Genomic DNA, 19,290 nt, shown 5'->3' on the forward strand with positions numbered 1-19,290 from the left:
CAGTGCCGACCTCACTAATGCTCTTGTGGCTGAATGGAAGCAAGTCCCTGCAGCAATGTTCTAACATCTAGTGGAAAGCCTTCCTAGAACAGATGTTCGAGCAGGTATACACATGATTTTGGTAATGTAGTGTATAAACACAACATGCAACAATTTCAAAGATTTTACTGAGTCACAGTTCTTATAAGGAAATCAGTCAATTTAAATAACTGAATTAAGCCCTCTCTCTATGGATTTCACATGAGTGGGAATATAGATATGCATTTGTTGGTGACAGATAGTTTAAGAAAAGGTAGAGGAGTGGATCGGAAAAACACCATTTGCCTCATGCAGTGCGACACATCTCCGTCGCATTGAGTTGATCAGGCTGTGGCCTGTGGAATGTTGTCCCACTCCTCTTCAATGGCTTTGCAAAGTTTCTGGTTATTAGCGGCAACTGGAACACACTGTCAAACATGTCGATGCAGAGCATCCCAAACATGCTCAATGTGTGACATGTCTGGTGGATATGCAGGCCATGGAAGAAGTGGGACATTTTCAGCATTCGGGAACTGTGTACAGATCCTTGTGACATGGGGCCGTGCATTATCATGCTGAAACATGAGGTGATGGCGGTGGATGAATGGCACGACAATGGGCCTCAGGCTTTCGTCATAGTATCTCTGTGCATTGAAATCGGCATCGATAATATACAATTGTGTTCATTGTCAGCAGCTTATGTCTACCCATATCATAACCCCACCGCCACCATGGGGCACTCTGTTCACAACGCTGACCTCAGCAAACCTTTCGCCCACACAACGCCATACATGTTGTCTGACATCTGCCCGGTACAGTTGAAACCGGTATTCATCCGTTAAGAACACACTTCTCCAGCAGGCCAGTAGCCATTGAAGGTGAGCATTTGCACACTGAAGTCGGTTATGATGCCAAACTGCAGTCAGGTCGAGACCCTAGTGAGTACGATGACCATGCAGATGAGCTTCCCTGAGACGGTTTCTGGCAGTTTGTGCAGAAATTCTTTGGTTGTCCAAACCCACAGTTTCATCAGCTGTCCGGGTGGCTGGTCTCAGAAAATCCTGCAGGTGAAGAAGCCGGATGTGGAGGTCCTGGGCTGACATGGTTACACGTGATCTTCAGTTGTCAGGCCTGTTGGACGTACTGCCAAATACTCTAAAACTATGTTGGTGGCAGCTTACGGTTGAGAAATCAACATAAAATTCTCTGACAACAACTCTGGTGGACATTCCTGCAGTCAGCATGCCAATTGCACGCTCCCTCAATACTTGAAACATCTGTGGCATTGTGTTGTGTGACAAAACTGCACATTTTAGAGTGGCCTTTTATTCCCCCTGCACAAGGTGCACCTGTGCAATGATCATGCTGTTTAATCAGCTTCTTGATATGCCACACCTGTCAGGTGGATGGATTATCTTGGCAAAGGAGAAATGCTTATTAACAGGGATGTAAACAAATGTATGCACAACATTTTAGAGAAATAAGCTTTTTGTGCGTATGGAACATTTCTGGGATCTTTTATTTCAGCTCATGAAACACTTTACATGTTGCTTTTATATTCTTGTTCAGGGTATGTAAAATCCAATAAGTGATCATCTATTGCACCACACATGCATTAGTAGCATGGTCCCTGGAGCTCAGCTGTGCTTCACATATAGCCTCCATCCATCCCTGCTGTTCTGCTATGGTGCCAGCCTTTAGGAAGAAGGTCCGCTTCCTGTCCTTAGGAGTAATAGTCCATTCGAATGATCCATCGCCTCCTTCAACAACCTCTACCACTGCCCCAACCAGGTTGATGGGCTTCAGAAGCTTCTGGATGAAGGAGAAGTGATGTTGTTTTAGATGGCAGATATGCTGTGCTTCCCAATTGGCACCCTATTCCCTATATATTGTGCGTTCCTATCTGCACCCTGTTCCCTATATTGGCTGCAGAAAGCCTTTGTTGAACTGAAATTGGTACTTCATGGAAGTAAAACTAAGTGTATGTTATTTTCCAAATCACGTAAAAATGTATCTGAAGATTTATGCATGCATACTTTGGATGGTGCCCTCATTGACCGTGTCCCCGCTTATAAATATCTGGGCATCTGGATTGTCGAAAAGCTGTCTTTCCAAAAGCATGTTGATGAGTTAGGTAACAAATTAAGAATGAAAATAGTCTTCTTCTATGGGAACAGGTCCTGTCTTTAGTTAAATAGCAGAAAACAACTAATTCAGTCAACATTCATTCTGGTTATTGACGATGGCAATATTGTTTATATGAATGCAGCCGCCACTGTATTGAAGCCATTGGATGCAGTTTATCATAGCGCATTGCGCTTTATTACGGGGGATAAGTTCTGTACACATCCTTGCATTTTGTATCAGAAAGTAGACTGGCCCTCCTATGAAGTCTCATAGATCGATGCATTGTACTCTTTTTGTCTACAAAGCCCTCGTGCATAAACTTCTGCCATACCTTACCTCATTGTTAACCTTCAGACATATAAATGACCAGACCTGGACTCAGGGATGACTAACCCTGGAGATCCCTTCAATCACCACTGAGTAGGTACATCTGCTTTTAGTTTTTTTGGCCTCTCATGTTGAATGATCTCCAAAAGTTCTTAAAGTTGATGGAGTTGGTGCCTCTCGGGTAATTCAGGCGGATGTTAGAGGGCCTTTTTACTGAAGAATGTGTATGATTGTGTTTGGATTTTCATGTTTTGTTTGATTTTCATGTATTGTGTAATTGATGTGTATATAAATATGTATAATGTAATTGATGTGTACATAGATATGTATCGTGTAATTGATGTGTATTTAGATATGTATTGTGTAATTGATGTGTATATACATATGTAGTGTAATTGATGTGAATATACATATGTAGTGTAATTGATGTGAATATACATATGTATAGTGTAATTGATGTGTACATACATATGTATAGTGTAATTGATGTGTATATACATATGTAGTGTAATTGATGTGTATATACATATGTATAGTGTAATTGATGTGTATATACATATGTAGTGTAATTGATGTGAATATACATATGTATAGTGTAATTGATGTGTACATACATATGTATAGTGTAATTGATGTGTATATACATATGTAGTGTAATTGATGTGTATATACATATGTAGTGTAATTGATGTGTATATACATATGTAGTGTAATTGATGTGTATATACATATGTATAGTGTAATTGATGTGTATATACATATGTATAGTGTAATTGATGTGTATATACATATGTAGTGTAATTGATGTGTATATACATATGTCGTGTAATTGATGTGTATATACATATGTAGTGTAATTGATGTTAATATACACTACCAGTCAAAAGTTTTTTTTTTTTACTATTTTCTACTTTGTAGAATAATGAATGATGAAATAACATATATGGAATCATGTAGTAACCAAAAAAGTGTTTAACAAATCAAAATATATTTGCTTCTTATTTGCTTCTATATTTGATTCTTCAAGTAGCCATCCTTTGCCTTGATGACAGCTTTGCACTCTCTTGGCATTCTCTCAACCAGATTCACCTGAAATGCTTTTCCAGGTGTCTTGAAGGAGTTCCCACTCTGCAGTCCGACTCATCCCAAACGGTGGATTGTGGTCGGGGGATTGTGGAGGCCAGGTCATCTGTTGCAGCCCTCCATCACTATCCTTCTTTGTAAAATAGCCCTTACACAGTCTGGAGGTGTGTTGGGTCATTGTCCTGTTGAAAAACAAATGATAGTCCCACTAAACCCAAACCAGATGGGATGGCGTATCGTTGCAGAATGCTGTGGTAGCCATGCTGGTTAAGTGTGTCTTGAATTCTAAATAAATCTCAGTGTCATAAATACATCACAGCAAAGCACCCCCACCCCATAACACCTTCTCCTCCATGCTTTACAGTGGGAAATACACATGCAGAGATCATCCGTTCACCCACAACGCGTCTCACAACAACACAGCGATTGTAACCAAATTTGGACTCTAGACCAAAGGACAAATTTCCACAAGTCTAATGTCCATTGCTCGTATTTCTTCGCCGAAGCAAGTCTTTTCTTATTATTGGTGTCCTTTAGTAGTGGTTTCTTCTTTGCAGCAATTATTTGCAGCAATTTGACCGTGAAGGCCTGAGGTGATTGTGGACTAGAGGAAAAAGAGGGCCGAGCACGCCCCCATTCTCATCGACGGGGCTGCAGTGGAGCAGGTTGAGAGCTTAAAGTTCCTTGGTGTCCACATCACCAACAAACTAACATTGTCCAAGCACACCATGACAGCCGTGAAGAGGGCACAACAAAATATAATCCCCCTCAGGAGACTGAAAAGATTTGGCATGGATCCCCAGATCCTCAAAAGATTCTACAGCTGCACCATCAAGAGCATCCTGACTGGTTGCATCACTGCCTGGTAGCATCACTGCCTGGTATAACAACTGCTCGGCCTCCGACCGCAAGGCACTACAGAGGGTAGTGCGAACAGCCCAGTGCATCACTGGGGCCAAGCTTCCTGCCATTCAGGACCTCTATACCAGGCGGTGTCAGAGGAAGGCCCTAAAAATTGTCAAAGACTCCAGCCACCCTAGTCATAGACTGTTCTCTCTGCTACCACACGGCAAGCGGTACCGGGGCGCCAGGCTTCTAAACAGCTTCTACCCCCAAGCCATAAGACTCCTGAACATCTAGCCAAATGGCTACCCAGACTATTTGCATTGCCCCCCCCCCCTTCCCTCTCCACACCACTGCAACTCTGTTGTCATCTATGCATAGTCACTTTAATTATTTCTACCAAAAAGTACATACTACCTCAACTAACCGGTACCACCGCACATTGACTCTCTACCGGCACCCCCCTGTATATATTGTTATTTTTTACTGCTGCTCTTTAATTATTTGTTACTTTTATCTCTTATTATTATCCAGATTTTTTGAAACTGCACTGTTGGTTAGGGGCTCGTAAGTAAGCATTTCACTGTAAGGTCTACCCCTGTTGTATTCAGAGTTCAAAGTTCTTGAAATTTTCCGTATTGACTGGCTTTCATGTCTTAAAGTAATAATGGACTGCCATTTCTCTTTGCTTATTTGAGCTGTTCTTCGCATAATATGGACTTGGTCTTTTACCAAATAGGGCTATCTCCTGTATACCCCCCTACCTTGTCACAACACAACTGATTGGCTCAAACGCATTAAGAAGGAAAGAAAAGCACACCTGTTAATTTAAATGCGTTCCAGGAGAATGAAACTGGTTGAGGAACTGGCCAAGAGTGTGCAAAGCTGTCATCAAGGCAAGGTGGCTATTTGAAGAATCTCAAATAATAAATATATTTTGATTTATTTAACACTTTTTTGGTTACCACATGATTCCATGTGTGTTATTTCATAGTTTTGATGTCTTCACTATTATTGTGTAGAAAATGTAGAAAATAGTAAAAAAATTAAGAAAAACCCTTGAATGAGTAGGTGTTTTGAATGGTAGTGTAGATATGTATAGTGTAATTGATGTGTATATATATATGTATTGTATAATTGATGTGTATATACATATGTATTGTATAATTGATGTGTATATAGATATGTATTGTATAATTTATGTGTATATAGATATGTATTGTGTAATTGATGTGTTCAAGCAGGGCTCAACTGCAAAAAAGACCACGATCTCAGCATGATTCCCTGGCTAAATAAAGTGTACATCCTATGGATCCTGGTCAAAAGTAGTACACTACAAAGGGAATAGGGTGCAATTTGGAACATATCTATGACCTAGGCATAGTTTGCTGCCTTGTAATAAAATCCCAAAGTAAATGCAATATAGCCTACTGTCTCGACATTTCAAGCAAACATGTAAACTAAATAACAATAGCATACTTTTAATTGACTTTGTATTCCTTTAACAGTGTTCAAAACACCTAGCTATGTGAGACCTTGCCACCTTGCAGCTGTAGACGTCAGTAAACGGTCCGCTGCTATGGTAACAGGACAACACTGTAGGAAGTAAGGGAACATGTTGCAGTGACACCGCTGAAAGTTACAATGTATGTAACGCTTGGTCGCATAGCTACATTATTTGCTGCTTTGTCATAAACATAGGGGCGAAAATGCTGTCTCCTAAATAACAATTTAGTCCTAGCTTGCGTGACAAGTTCCCTAGAAAATTAACTGTTGTCTTCTTACCTCTTCATTTTCACCATAAAACAGTAGAGTTTCTTTCAACTGAAACCATGCGCGTTTCCACCGGTGCGTAAAATGAGTGCGCTTGGATAACCATCCTTTTTTGTCCTCTTTTATCTCAACGGGGTTTTCATCTGCGCCGTTAGAGGTCGCAGATACTACAGCCATCATAGAGTTTTGAGAATAACGGGATAAATAGCTGAGAAATTAGCCTGTAATTCAAGAGCGTCACACACCCAAAGCTTAGTGGGTAATGTCGTTATTTTTATCCAGCCGCACCATCAACTGATGGCGCGCGGAACGAAGACTAGAACTTCCAGTCCCAGAAAGCCCTGTGTTGTGTTGTTACCCAATGAGTGGGGACGGGAGGGTTAATGCCGCGTTTACACACAAGTCGGAAGTAGTAAACACGGACATTTACGACTTGTCGATAGACACGTTCGCGTTCAACCAGTTAGGAAGTCGGACATTTCCGAGTGTCCTAGTTCCGACTAGTACATGAACGCGGCATATTACAGTGCGATAATAGGATACTGACGAATTGGTTGCTATCTGGCTACATGAAGAAAGTTAGGAAAGGAAAGTAGTATAGTTGGCAAAATATTCAGGCTTTGCACTCATGCCAAAATAGGGAGTTTGGAGCCAAATCTAAACACTCACACCCGACCATCGTGATGTCACAGTTCAAGCGTTCGAACGTCTTGGAAGATAAGAATTAACACACACATTTTTCATCTCCAGAGAGTGAAAACCGTCCTTTTCGAAAAGGTAAATGTGTTTCAAAGATTTTATACCTTATCAAAAAAGCACGTCTACTGGCTTTGTGTGGGCATTTATAAGTGAAATAGATCAAGCATAGGCTATGTACAGTTAATCCTATTACAAGCAATTACATGAACATGTTTTACCTCTCCCAATCAAATGAGAGCACATATCCAGATGTGTCTTGATTTCAGATGTGTTAGGCAAGTTTAAATTCATTATGCAAAGGCACAACAAGTGATGATGATAATAATAATAATACTGTTGTTATATTGTTGTTATCATTGATACCCTTTAAATGGTTATATTAAATGATTGTTTACAGTACAAGCTGTTTTGCAGCCTATTCATTTACAGTAACTTTTGGCTAATCAATCAATAATCTGACTCATAGATCCGACAGGATAGTTTTCCCCCACATAAATGTTCTCCATTACCTACTCTCATCTATAGTTTTTTTTGTTACCAGATAATTTACGGGGAATTAGAAACGTTCTACTACATGGAGTTGCAACTGAGGAGAACTGCTCTGTGGCTGTTTCTTCTCCTCACCATAAGAACTGTTTTTTGTTGCGCTGAGGCTGAACATTCTCCAATGGTTGGGAGCTTTTTGCAGAAGCACTTTGTCCTCGGAGTGGTGTAGAGCTGAGAATGGAGGAAGAATCAACATGCTTTCATCGAACATTTATTGTTATGTGCCTCGTGTGAGCTGTCGAAGAGGAATGGGCACAATTTACACTTCAGAGTAATTGTTTATTTTTTATATAGTTGATGTTCAGTAATACATCAAATATGTCTTATTTGTAAAAGTAAGCTAAACAGTGCTGCTAGAATTCGTCCCCCCCCCCCCCCCCCCCGAATGATCTATCACTTATTCAACCGACTGGATATTCTAAACGAATTACCAAGATGCTTCAACAACGCCAATGTTGTTGAATATAACTTGAGAGCTGCTATTCGAAATAATACGTTCGATGTCGGTCAACTTTGACTCTTTACCTCGTCAAGAAGATATAAGACAGCCAATGTCTGCCTGCAGCAGTTCTTCCCCTCCACCCTTACCCAGACTGTGCCCCCTCTCTGTGGCTCCGAATCCAGTCGCCCCACCGACTCCTTCGCCGTCTCCAAGCCCACCGGCGACACTCTACAGTCGACTGTCAAATGGGAGTCTCAGCGCCCCGAGCCCCACCAACTCCGGGTGCTCTTTCCACGGGGTGTCTTTTCTTATCCAGATCGGACTCACCAGGGAAACGGTGAACCTGGATGCCAACGATCTGTCCGGGATATCTGCGGTGAAGGAGCTCGTATGTTCAATAGTGGACCAAAAGGTAAGGTAACAATTTACACCACAGTGCCGTTATTACTGTGTAACTAATTACAATGTAATTGCAGTGCAACAAATATTATAATGATTCATTATGACAATGTACTTACAGCAGTAACTCTAACCTTAGCTAACCTAACCCTAAAGACAAACCATTTCTTGGCCATATAGTCCTCATGATGGGCATGCATGGAGACAGATCAGATCACATCAAAACCTGAACAAAAACTATACACTCTAAATTATTTTACAGTTGTCTGTGACTTGCTATATTCATCATATTGTATTGGGATTGTAGTTTAGTTGATTAATTCGACCATAAAAAAATATATATATATATATATATAATTTAATATGACACACAATCTCCTTTAGTGGTCTGTATAGCAAATTGTAATACACTTAATTTATTTGTAGGCTACACTCTTTAGACTGTTACACATGACATCGATTTTTAAAGACCTTGTTGCTTTCTAAGAGTTAGAAAACTCATATTTGGACTGTTTTTTGTAGTCATTACTTTTTTTATAGAGCGTACACATGTGTAGTGTTGAACCATGAGGTGAGGCGCTACATTGTAAAGTAAGCATCAGTGTAAGAAAAAAAACAAGAGGTTGCATTTGAGAGAAATACAATTGAAACAGGGCAGATGTACTGTATAGTTGTGGTTTTCACAGGTGTAATATTCGGTTTTGCTTTCTGCTTATGAGTGTTACACCTGTTTTTGCACACAATAGATGCCCCAGGGGTTGTTTAGATGAGAGGTGACGGATTCTCCCTCCTACTTTGCAAAATATTGAAATACTGTGGTAGGCTGGAAAACACAGATAACATATGTTTCCCAGAGTAGACTACATTACTCAACAACATCTTCACTTGCTCCTCCTGTAAGGTATACGGCCTTATCACACATACCACTCCCAGTTTCTCATTGTGCAACAAATACACAGAGCAATGTATAACAGGTTTTTTCTTGTATGGTTCTTGAGTAAAAGTAGAAAAATGACATTTTGTTCTGATGATGGGGGATTGACACAACAGCGATGGCACAATACTATAGAGGCACGTTTTCACTGTCTGTGTTAGATTTCATCAAAGAAAAGGGTTGTAAAATGTTTCATTCTGTGTGAGCCATAGTGCAACATCAGCTCTTTTCTATTCCTCAATATAAACATATGGGGCCTATTGCAACGACCACTGGCCAGCGTACTAACTCAAGGTCATCTCTGGTTAAAAAACATTGCCCTAAAATCACTCGCACAGTTGATCTCAATTGCAACCATCACTTGCCACCGATTTATGTCGAGGTTATCTTTTATTCCTGATTGCTGCCAAAAAAGTTCAAGAACACTCCTCCCTCTGGTGGGTATTATCAATGGAACAAATTGATCCTGATTTTTTAGTAGACTTACGACGAATGATCTATTTTGACAATCAGTCCGTACAACTGAAATAAAGTATTTCCTCGTTTACCACGGCAAATCTAATGTGGCAATTTACCTGACACCTTGTATGAATGGAAAACTAATATGGTCTAACCTATTGTTACTATATATTTTTCTCTCCAATTTATGTAATCCATTAATTACAACTTGTCTTTAAAAATAAAATGCACCGCTTGAGGCGACACTACAGACCTGGGATTGATCCCAGGCTGTGTCAGAGCCAGCCATGACAGGGAGACCCATGAGGCAGCGCACAATCGGCCCAGTGTCGTCCGGGATAGGGGAGGGTTTGGCCGCCCGGGATATCCTTGTTTCATCGCTCTCTGGCAACTCCTTGTGGTGGGCCGGGCGCCTGCAAGCTGCCTTTGGTTGTCAGTTGTTTCCTCCGACACATTGGTGCGGCCGGCTTCCGGGTCAAGCGAGCAGTGTGTCAATAAGCAGTGTGGCTTGGAAGGGTAGTGTTTTGGAGGATGCATGGCTCTCGACCTTCACCTCTCCCAAGTCCATACGGGAGTTGCAGCGATGGGACAAGACTGTAACTACCAATTGGGGAGAAAAAAAAATATGTTGGCTTGAAAAAGTATGGTAATTTCTTATCAAGATCAGGGGAAATATCCCTGGACTGCAAGGAAAGAAGGAAAGAAATTCCACAAATAAACTTTTAAGAAGGCACACCTGTTAATAGAAATGCATTCCAGTTGACTACCTCATGAAGCTGGTTGAGAGAATGCCAAGAGTGTGCAAAGCTGTCATCAAGGCAAAGGGTGGCTATTTGAAGAATCTCAAATATTAAATATATTTTGATTTGTTTAACACTTTTTTGTTTACTACATGATTCCATTTGTGTTATTTCATAGTTTTGATGTCTTCACTATTATTCTACAATGTAGAAAATAGTCAAAATAAAGAAAAACTCTTGAATGAGTAGGTGTTCTAAAACTTTTGACTGGTAGTGTATGTAGACTATGAAGTGACAACGATGTAGGCTGTGTGTAGCGGTTAGAGGTCATGATATGAAGGGTTGGCTTGTAAGGTTTTTTTGTCTGGTCACAGAAAGTTGATGTGTTGTCCACAAGCAACGGGACAAGGTGAGAGGAGGAGATAGTTGTGAGAAGGAATAATATACACAATGATCAAAGTGCTAATGCTGTTTTTATGTGGCTGCTATGAAAGTGAACTGTGTGTGTGATCAGGGGTGTATTCATTCTGCCGATTCTGTATAAAAACGCTTCTTAAACGGAAGCAAACGGAACGTAACGGGGATAAAAATACCTGATTTTGTCTAATAGAAACTCACATTTGCAACTTTTGGACTAATTATTACACCTTAGATCAGCTAGATGCAGGCAAGAGTGTGCAAGGCAGTATCGCATGTGTCACTGTCTGTCACCTTGATTACAAAAAAAAATCTCGACCTGTGCACCTACGTTTTAAACTTTCATTCATAGGCTAGGTTGTAGCAACGTCATGATGGGTAAAGGGAAAATTTGAGGATCATGTAGTAGCCTAAATCTATTGATGTTACATTGAGCTGGATGTTTGGAATATGAATGACAGGTATCTAATAGATATGCTGTAATAGAAATAAGGCCACGCTCATAAAAAATAAAATCATCCTACCTCACTTAAATGACACCAACCGCCACTGCTGTACGGTCCAAACTAGAAATGTGTATTAAATCAATTCAATCGCAATGAGTTAGGCCTATGTCATATTTTTTATTTAAAATATATTAAAAAGGTTTAAATGAAATATATGTTTTAACACACAGGTGCATATCATCTCCCGTTTGTAGAATTTTAAGAAATCCAGCATTGACCTGCGTTCGTTGCAATCGACCCATCTCGTTTAACCACATGGTTATGAGGCTGCTTGCTCGGCCTTCAAACTTGCACTATGCATTATCCTTAGCCTTCTCTGGAAGCCATGAGTGTATCCAGTATCCACTATTCATACTATATAGGTCAACAACAAAACTACATGTACATCACATTACTGATGGTGGTTCATACCATAAAGAGATGTTGATTTGTCTTCCCACCACCTCACTTTAAAAAACTGTCCCAAATGGCTCCCTATTCCTTATGGGCCCTGGTCAAAAGTAGTGCACTATATAGGGAATAGGATGCCATTTGAGACATAATCCCCCCCCCCCCCCCCCCCCCCGCCCCACCCCTGGTGTGGGAGTATTGAAACTCGGAGCCCATATTTACGGTATGTTGGACCATGTAATATTTGTTCTCCTGTAGGAGGGGAACAGGAACAGTCCCCGGGGTGTCCAGGAAGACAGTGGGGAAGTTCCCCTCCCTTGCAGGCCGCCATACTGTCCCGGGCTGCACCAGTCTGCCCGGCTCAGCTCCGTAGTCAGCCCCACCCTCCCTGTCCTGTCACATACCACGGTTGCAGGCTGCTGTAGGCAGCAGACAAAGAGGTGCTAGTGTGTGTAAAAAAAAAAAACGGAGATTGGGGTTCCGATAAGTGATGTGTGTATATTCTAGCTGGAAGAAACAGAGTTGAGGCTAAAACTGTTAAGTTAATTGATGCAATATAAATTGCAAGGTAAAAGAGCATGAAATAGAGCAACCTATTCAGACAGAGGGAAAACAATCTGCTTACAGCGTTTACCACTGATTATGTTTTTCATTAATGTATTGCACATGTAGTCTTTGGGTCATTCTAGGGCATTTCTCACTTTTTACGAAGCTCATTAAAGCAAAGGAGCTGAATTGCAGATTGCTGACCTATTCCTTAATGTCCAAACAATTGCACTTTGCCCTAATAAACAAATCTGTCTGTATTGCAAACTCTTAACCCAGTGTTGGAACTACAGAATTAAAAGGTTTTATTCTATCACATCATTCTATTTTCTATGGTTGGAACACTCCAGCTGGTGAAGTTTCACAGAGATCATCATCATCATCATCAGTTCTGAAAATCACGAGGCGATGGGCTACTGAGATACAGTAGGGCTCCTTGCCATTGTAATAATATTAGTCACTACCCAGCTAGCAGATAACGTTCTGAGAATCACGTTTCTTAGAGCTTGGTCAGAGCGTTGTTATCTTATGGTCATTTTGCAAACAACCTTCCCACAACCTTCTGGGAATGGTGCAGGATAGTTGCTTGGCTTCAGAACATTCTCAGCACATTTAAGGAATTTGAGAAAAAAATCGTTATATTTCATTACTTTAAGAGAACGTTTCCTAAATGTTCAAACATGGTTAGATCTACATTTAAATTTTGATAATGTTCTATGAATGTTCTCCAACTGGTTTGGCATTGGGAATGTTCTCAAATAGTTCAAAGAAAGTTAAGAAACAATGTTCTTCTGTGGGAATTTCAGTATTTCAGCATAACGTTTCCTACAGGTTTCCTCATGGTTCAATTGAAAGTAATGTTCTCCAATTGATCCAACAAAATTGGGAGAAATAACGTTCTGCCATGAGAATTTCAGGTTTTCTGCAGGTTTCCTCACGGTTCATTTTAAAGTCATGTTCTCAGAACCTTAAGAAAACCACAAGAAAACATTAGTAACGCTCAAAGAATGTTCTAAGAATGTTATTTAAAACGTATACATTCCGTTCTCAGTGTCAACAAAACTCTCTCTATTCTCTATCTTGTTAATTGTGTTGGCCGCACCCACTAATTGGCCACACCTGATCTTACTGAGTGATTGTTTCCTTTGAAATGGGGTCTGTTTGAATGGACTAAAATGAACAGCTTTGTATGAGTTAAAAAAAGATAGCATGCTGTCTCCATCCTGGTGGCGCAGTGGACTAATTCAATGGGTAGACAACAGAAGATCATGGGTTTGAATCTCACTGATGCCATACTAACTAAAATAAATGTATGTGTTTCTGTGATTAATGCCTAAGTAAATTCCTTTCAATGCATCCTATCTGTGCTTGCAGCTAAAAACAGTTAACCTAAGCTAGCAGTCTTATTGAAATGTTTTAAAAGTTATTCAAAAACCTTCAAATAACCAATCATTTCCGTTCTCAGAACGTTAATAAAATCTCCCAAGAAAACGTCCAGGAAACCATAGTAAAACGTTCTCAGAACCTCCTTGCAAATTAACCTCCCTTCAAATTAACAGGCAACATTTTCACTTCCGTTCTCAGAACGTTTTAAAAAAAGTTATGTTTAAAAAATGTAATCTGTCACCTTTCACACAGATGAGGAAGTGCAACATCGGTTGATGGGGTGGATTGAGACGCATGCAATGAAAAAAAAGATCTCTAGCTTAAATGTACACATTTTATGGGGATTTTTATATTATGCTAATTTTATTTCCGTGGGGGCGTCAAGTCTAGGGAGTAGGTTAAGCAACTTCATTATTCCGCCATTGTTTTTATGGCCATTATTAGACAACACACATTGTGTGACATGAATGACATAGAACTGTGCTGATGGTGAGTGACTGACTGACCACCCACCCCTCCCACAGTACTGCATGTGGAGCTGTGCCATGTTGGTGGAGTGTATTTCCTGCTCTAAAGTGCCATAGGCTAACAATTAGTTTCAGCCAGTGCACAGGACAAGACTGGAACAGCAGAGAGAACAAAGGTTAACTATGTAGCCTAGAATCAGGTTTATACATTTTCTAATCCAATTTATCATTAGGAATCTGATGGTGTGGTGTTATAGTATGAAGATAACTGAGGTCCTCCTCTCCCACTACCACCCTTTAAAAAAGCCCTGGTAAAAAGTGCTGCATTATATATGGAATAGGGTGCAATTTGGGATGAACCCCTGGTTTATGGAAGAGTAGAGATGAGAGAAAGTGAGAGAGAGAGAGAGAGAGAGAGAGAGTGAGGAAGTGAGAGAGAGAGAGAGCTAGAGAGTGGGGGAAGAGAGAGAGAGAGAGAGAGAGAGAAAGAGTGGGAGAGAGAGAGAGAGAGAGAGAGAGGGGGAGGGAGAGAGAGAGAGACATTCTATCTTGCAAAACACACAATACATTGCCTTCATACCCCTTGACTTATTCCACATTTTCTTGTGTTACAGCCCAAATTCAAAATGGATTAAATATCGTTTTTCTCACCCAATACCCCATAATGACAAAGTGAAAACATGTTTGTAGAAAATGTTGCATATTTATTGAAAATGAAATAGAGAAATAATAATAATACTCATTTACATAAGTATTCACACCTCTGAGTCAATACATGTTAGAATCACCTTTGGAGTCTTTCTGGGTATGTCTCTAAGAGTTTTGCACACCTGGATTATTCTTTTAAAATTCTTCAAGCTCTGTCAAGTTGGTTGTTGATCATGCTAGACAGCCATTTTCAAGTATTGCCATAGATTTTCAAGCAGATTTAAGTAAAAACTGTAACTAGTCCACCCAAGAACATTCAATGTCATCTTGGTAAGTAAATCCAGTGTATATTTGGACTTGTGTTCAAGGTTATTGTCCTGCTGAAAAGTACATTTGTCTCCCAGTGTCTGTTGAAAAGCAGTATGAACCCAGTTTTCCTCTAGGATTTTGCCTGTGCTTAGCTCTATTCCGTTTCTTTATATCCTAAAAAACTCCCTAGTCCTTGTCGATGACAAACAAACCCATAACATGATGCAGCCACCACCATGCTTGAAAATATGAAGAGTGGTACTCAGTGATGTGTTGGATTTGCCCCAAACATAACACTTTGTATTCAGGATATAAAGTACATTTCTTTGCCTCTCCAGCAACTGAGTTAGGAAGGACGCCTGTAATCTTTGTAGTGACTTGGTGTACTGATACACCATCTAAAGTGTAATTATTAACTTCCCCATGCTCAAAGGGATATTCAATGTCTGCTTTTAAATTGTTTACACAACAACCAATAGGTACCATTCTTTGTGAGGCATTGGAAAACTTCCCTGGTCTTTGTGGTTTAATCTGTGTTTGAAATTCACTGCTTGACTTAGGGACTTTACAGATAATTGTTTGTGTGGGGTATGGAGATGAGGTAGTCATTCAAAAAGTATTGCACACAAAGTGATTCCATGTAACTGATGTTATTTAGGCTTGTAATAACAAAGAAGTTGAATATATTTTGACTCAAGACATTTCAGCATTACATTTTTTTAAATCAATTTATTAACATTTCAAAAACATAATTCCAGTTTAACATTATGGGGTATAGTGTGCAGGCTAGTGATACAAAATCTAAATTGAATCAATTTTAAATTTAGGCTGTCAAGGGGTGTGAATACCTTCTGAAGGCACTGTAATAAAGGTATTCAGGGATAGCTTATAGGGAATAACAAGTGTTTTATAGGGCATGTTATCAACATTTGGTAAATGTACATGGTGTCTGATTGTGATTTCTCTGGGTACAACTGAGTCTGTATTATTTGAGACAGTACACTGGGGAACCCCTTTAATGCATTGGTGATGCTGCTGCTGCTTGTGCGTTGGAGAATAATAATTAAGTTTCGCTGTGAGATACATACAATGGAATTGCCGTTCTTTCAGCATGTTGTCATCTGTGTACGCTACCAATAAACCTTGATTTGATTTGTTTAGTACCACGGCAGGGTTCCTAAGGATTTATATAAACTTTTATGATTGCTCTTTTTGATTGATAAACCAGGCCTATTACTAGAGTAGAGGAAGGCACACTCATTTCATAATCTCCACAAATCATCTTATATAAAGCCCTGGTGGATTTGGGGAAATCACTTGAGCAGGTTTCGTTCAGTCTTTCTTTGCCTTGTTCCTGTTTCTTAAAACTCAGGATCACCAGAATGGAGGACTGTGCTTGGTGGGACTCTATGTCTATTCTAGCTCTGGTTCAGGTCGTTAGTGCGGCTTGCTAATGTTTAGGAAGGCTCTGCATTAGTAAGCCACCCTAACGGCCTAGAACAGAGCTACATCCGACACTGTTGGCATGTTACCTCTTTATTGGACAGGCGAGGGTCATTATCACATTCCTGTAGAATGTGTTCAGCTTTAAGGGCTTCGATCTCTGTAGGAGCCTTAGGCCTTGTATAACATCCCTGGCCTGTTGGCATCCCAAATGACACCCTATTCCCTATATAGTGCACTGCTTTTGACCAGAGCTCTGGTCAAAATTAGCGTACTATGTAGTGAATAGAGAGCTATTTGGAACGCACCCTCTGTGAAATGTTTAATGTAGAAAAGATTGTGCTGCCGAGGGGCTTGAACTCATCTGAAATCCCATGGTTATTCAGACTATGTAATGTGAACCGTGTGTGATATGTTGGACCATGTAAGGGTGGCAGTGGGATCTCTGGTTTTGGAGTCTAAGGCGGCGTCCCAAATGACAACCAATTCCATTTATTCCCCTATGGGTCCTGGTCAAAAGTAGTGCACTACAGTGCCTTGCGAAAGTAGTCACCCTCTTGGCATTTTTCCTATTATGTTGCCTTACAACCTGGAATTAAAATGGATTTTGGGGGGGTTGTATCATTTGATTTACACAACATGCCTCTTTGAAGATGCAAAATATTTTTTATTGTGAAACAAACAAGAGATAAGACAAAAAAACAGAATACTTGAGCGTGCATAACTATTCACCCCAACAAAGTCAATACTTTGTAGAGCCACCTTTTGCAGCATTTTCAGCTGCAAGTCTCTTGGGGTATGTCTCTATAAGCTTGGCACATCTAGCCACTGGGATTTTTGCCCATTCTTCAAGGCAAAATTGCTCCAGCCCCTTCAAGTTGGATGGGTTCCGCTGGTGTACAGCAATCTTTAAGTCATACCGCAGATTCTCAATTGAATTGAGGTCTTGGCTTTGGCCATTCTAAGAAAATTAAATGTTTCCCCTTAAACCACTCAAGTGTTGCTTTAGCAGTATGCTTAGGGTCATTGTCCTGGTGGAAGGTGAACCTCCCTCCCAGTCTCAAATCTCTGGAAGACAAACAGGTTTCCCTCAAGAATTTCCCTGTATTTAGCGCCATCCATCATTCCTTAAATTCTGACCAGTTTCCCAGTCCCTGCCAATGGAAAACACACCCACAGCATGATGCTGCCACCACCATGCTTCAGTGTGGGATGGTGTTCTCGGGGTGATGAGAGGTGTTGCTTAGTGGTGCCCCTTGCTTAGTGGTGTTGCGGACTCTGGGGCCTTTCAGAACAGGTGCATATATACTGAGATCATGTGACAGATCATGTGACACTTAGATTGCACACAGGTGGACTTTATTTAATTAATTATGTGACTTCTGAAGGTAATTGGTTGCACCAGATCTTATTTAGGGGCTTCATAGCAAAGGGGGGAATACATGCACACACCACTTTTCCATTTACATTTTTTTAGAATTTTTTGAAACAAGTTATGTTTTTAATTTCACTTCTCCACAACCTTGCAATTTGGACTATTTTGTGTATGTCCATTACATGAAATCCCCCCCAAAATCCATTTAAATTACAGGTTGTAATCCAACAAAATAGGAAAAACGCAAAGGGGGATGAATACTTTTGCAGGGCACTGTAGCGTTGTTGAGGGAGTGTCACACTGTATAATGATAGGAGACAAGTGCAGGAATATAATAGGGGGATTTATTTTCTCCACCCAAACAAAAGAGCGAGGTGTAAACCTTTAAACAATACACAGGACAAGTCCCGTAAAACAAGTGCACAATAACACGCAGCATGGAAGCCAGTACAACAGCACAGGTGCTCACAAGACCAACGGACATGGTAACAATAACCGACAAGGACAATGGGGAACAGAAGGCACATATATAACATACTAATCAGGGGGAATGGGAACCAGGTGTGCGTAATGAGACAAGGGCCGTACCCCTCCCAGTCGATGAGGTACTGTAGACGCCTCGCCCGGCGTCACTGGGTCCAGTGGGGCGACCAGGCACCACTTGAATGAGGAGAAAGACATGAAAAGTTGGGTTAATGCTTTAATCAGTAGGGAATTGCAAGCGGTATGTTACCTTATTAACCCTCCTCTGGCGTTCCAGGTCTCCTCAGCGCGCAGAAACCCCACATCCCGTAGTGCCTGAAGACGTGCGTATAAAGAGCATTTTGAGCGGTTTGCATTGGAGCTTTGGAAAACCGGTCCACAACAATGAGAATGGTGGTGTTCCCCTGCGAGAGGGGAAGGTCAGTGACAAGTCCACCGAGAGGTGAGACCAGGGTCATTGTGGAACCGGCAGGGGAAGGAGCTTTCCATACGGGAGGTGTCTGGGTGTCTTTGGCTGGGCACAGATGGAGCAGTAAGAGACGTAAACCCGGGTCGTCCCTAGCCAAGGTGGGCCACCAGTACTTCTCAGTCAGGCAGGTGATGGTATGGCTTATCCCAGGATGACCCGACACAGGCGCCGGGTAGGAGGCGGTCCCGCACACCCGTGGGCACGTAGGCACGGTTGTCCGGGCACTGTGCAGGTGCGGGTTCCGTGTGCAGGGCCTGCCGTATGTATGCGTCCATGTCCCACACCACTGGCGCGATGATACGGGACAGAGGGATGATGGGGTCTCCTCTCCCTCTCTCTCCTCTGTGTCATAGATGCGGGACAAGGCGTCTGCCTTCACGTTCTTCGAGCCTGGAATTGGAACCTGGCGAAGAATAGAGCCCACCTGGCCTGTCTCGGGTTTTTACCTCTTCGCTGCTGTG

At 41.1% G+C, this 19,290-nt stretch overlaps 2 protein-coding genes across 3 annotated transcripts in view; one reads left to right on the top strand and one right to left on the bottom strand.

Moving 5' to 3' along the window:
• Positions 1–1,504: 1,504 nt before the first annotated feature.
• Positions 1,505–6,367, bottom strand: LOC110531072 (PH domain-containing protein DDB_G0274775). Its single transcript, XM_090242639.1, has 2 exons — positions 6,184–6,367; positions 1,505–1,830 (listed from the first exon to the last, which is right to left on the bottom strand). Exons 1-2 carry the CDS (start codon positions 6,349–6,351, stop codon positions 1,615–1,617), a joined length of 384 nt encoding a protein of 127 aa, XP_090098765.1. The 5' UTR covers positions 6,352–6,367; the 3' UTR covers positions 1,505–1,614.
• Positions 6,368–6,612: 245 nt separating this feature from the next.
• Positions 6,613–19,290, top strand: part of LOC110529458 (serine/threonine-protein kinase D3) — a 63,233-nt gene continuing 50,555 nt past the window's right edge. Inside the window, exons 1-2 of one of the 2 annotated variants that reach the window (XM_021611634.3) lie at positions 6,613–6,948; positions 7,412–8,270. In XM_021611634.3, the coding sequence (XP_021467309.1) occupies positions 7,917–8,270 (354 nt within the window). In that variant the 5' untranslated portion in view covers positions 6,613–6,948; positions 7,412–7,916. The remainder of the gene's footprint in view (positions 6,949–7,411; positions 8,271–19,290) is intronic. The other variant, XM_021611635.3, reaches the window with a different exon arrangement.

This window comes from Oncorhynchus mykiss, chromosome 8, assembly GCF_057628025.1.
Source record: "Oncorhynchus mykiss isolate SJ-2025 chromosome 8, ASM5762802v1, whole genome shotgun sequence".
Classification (NCBI taxonomy): domain Eukaryota; kingdom Metazoa; phylum Chordata; class Actinopteri; order Salmoniformes; family Salmonidae; genus Oncorhynchus; species Oncorhynchus mykiss.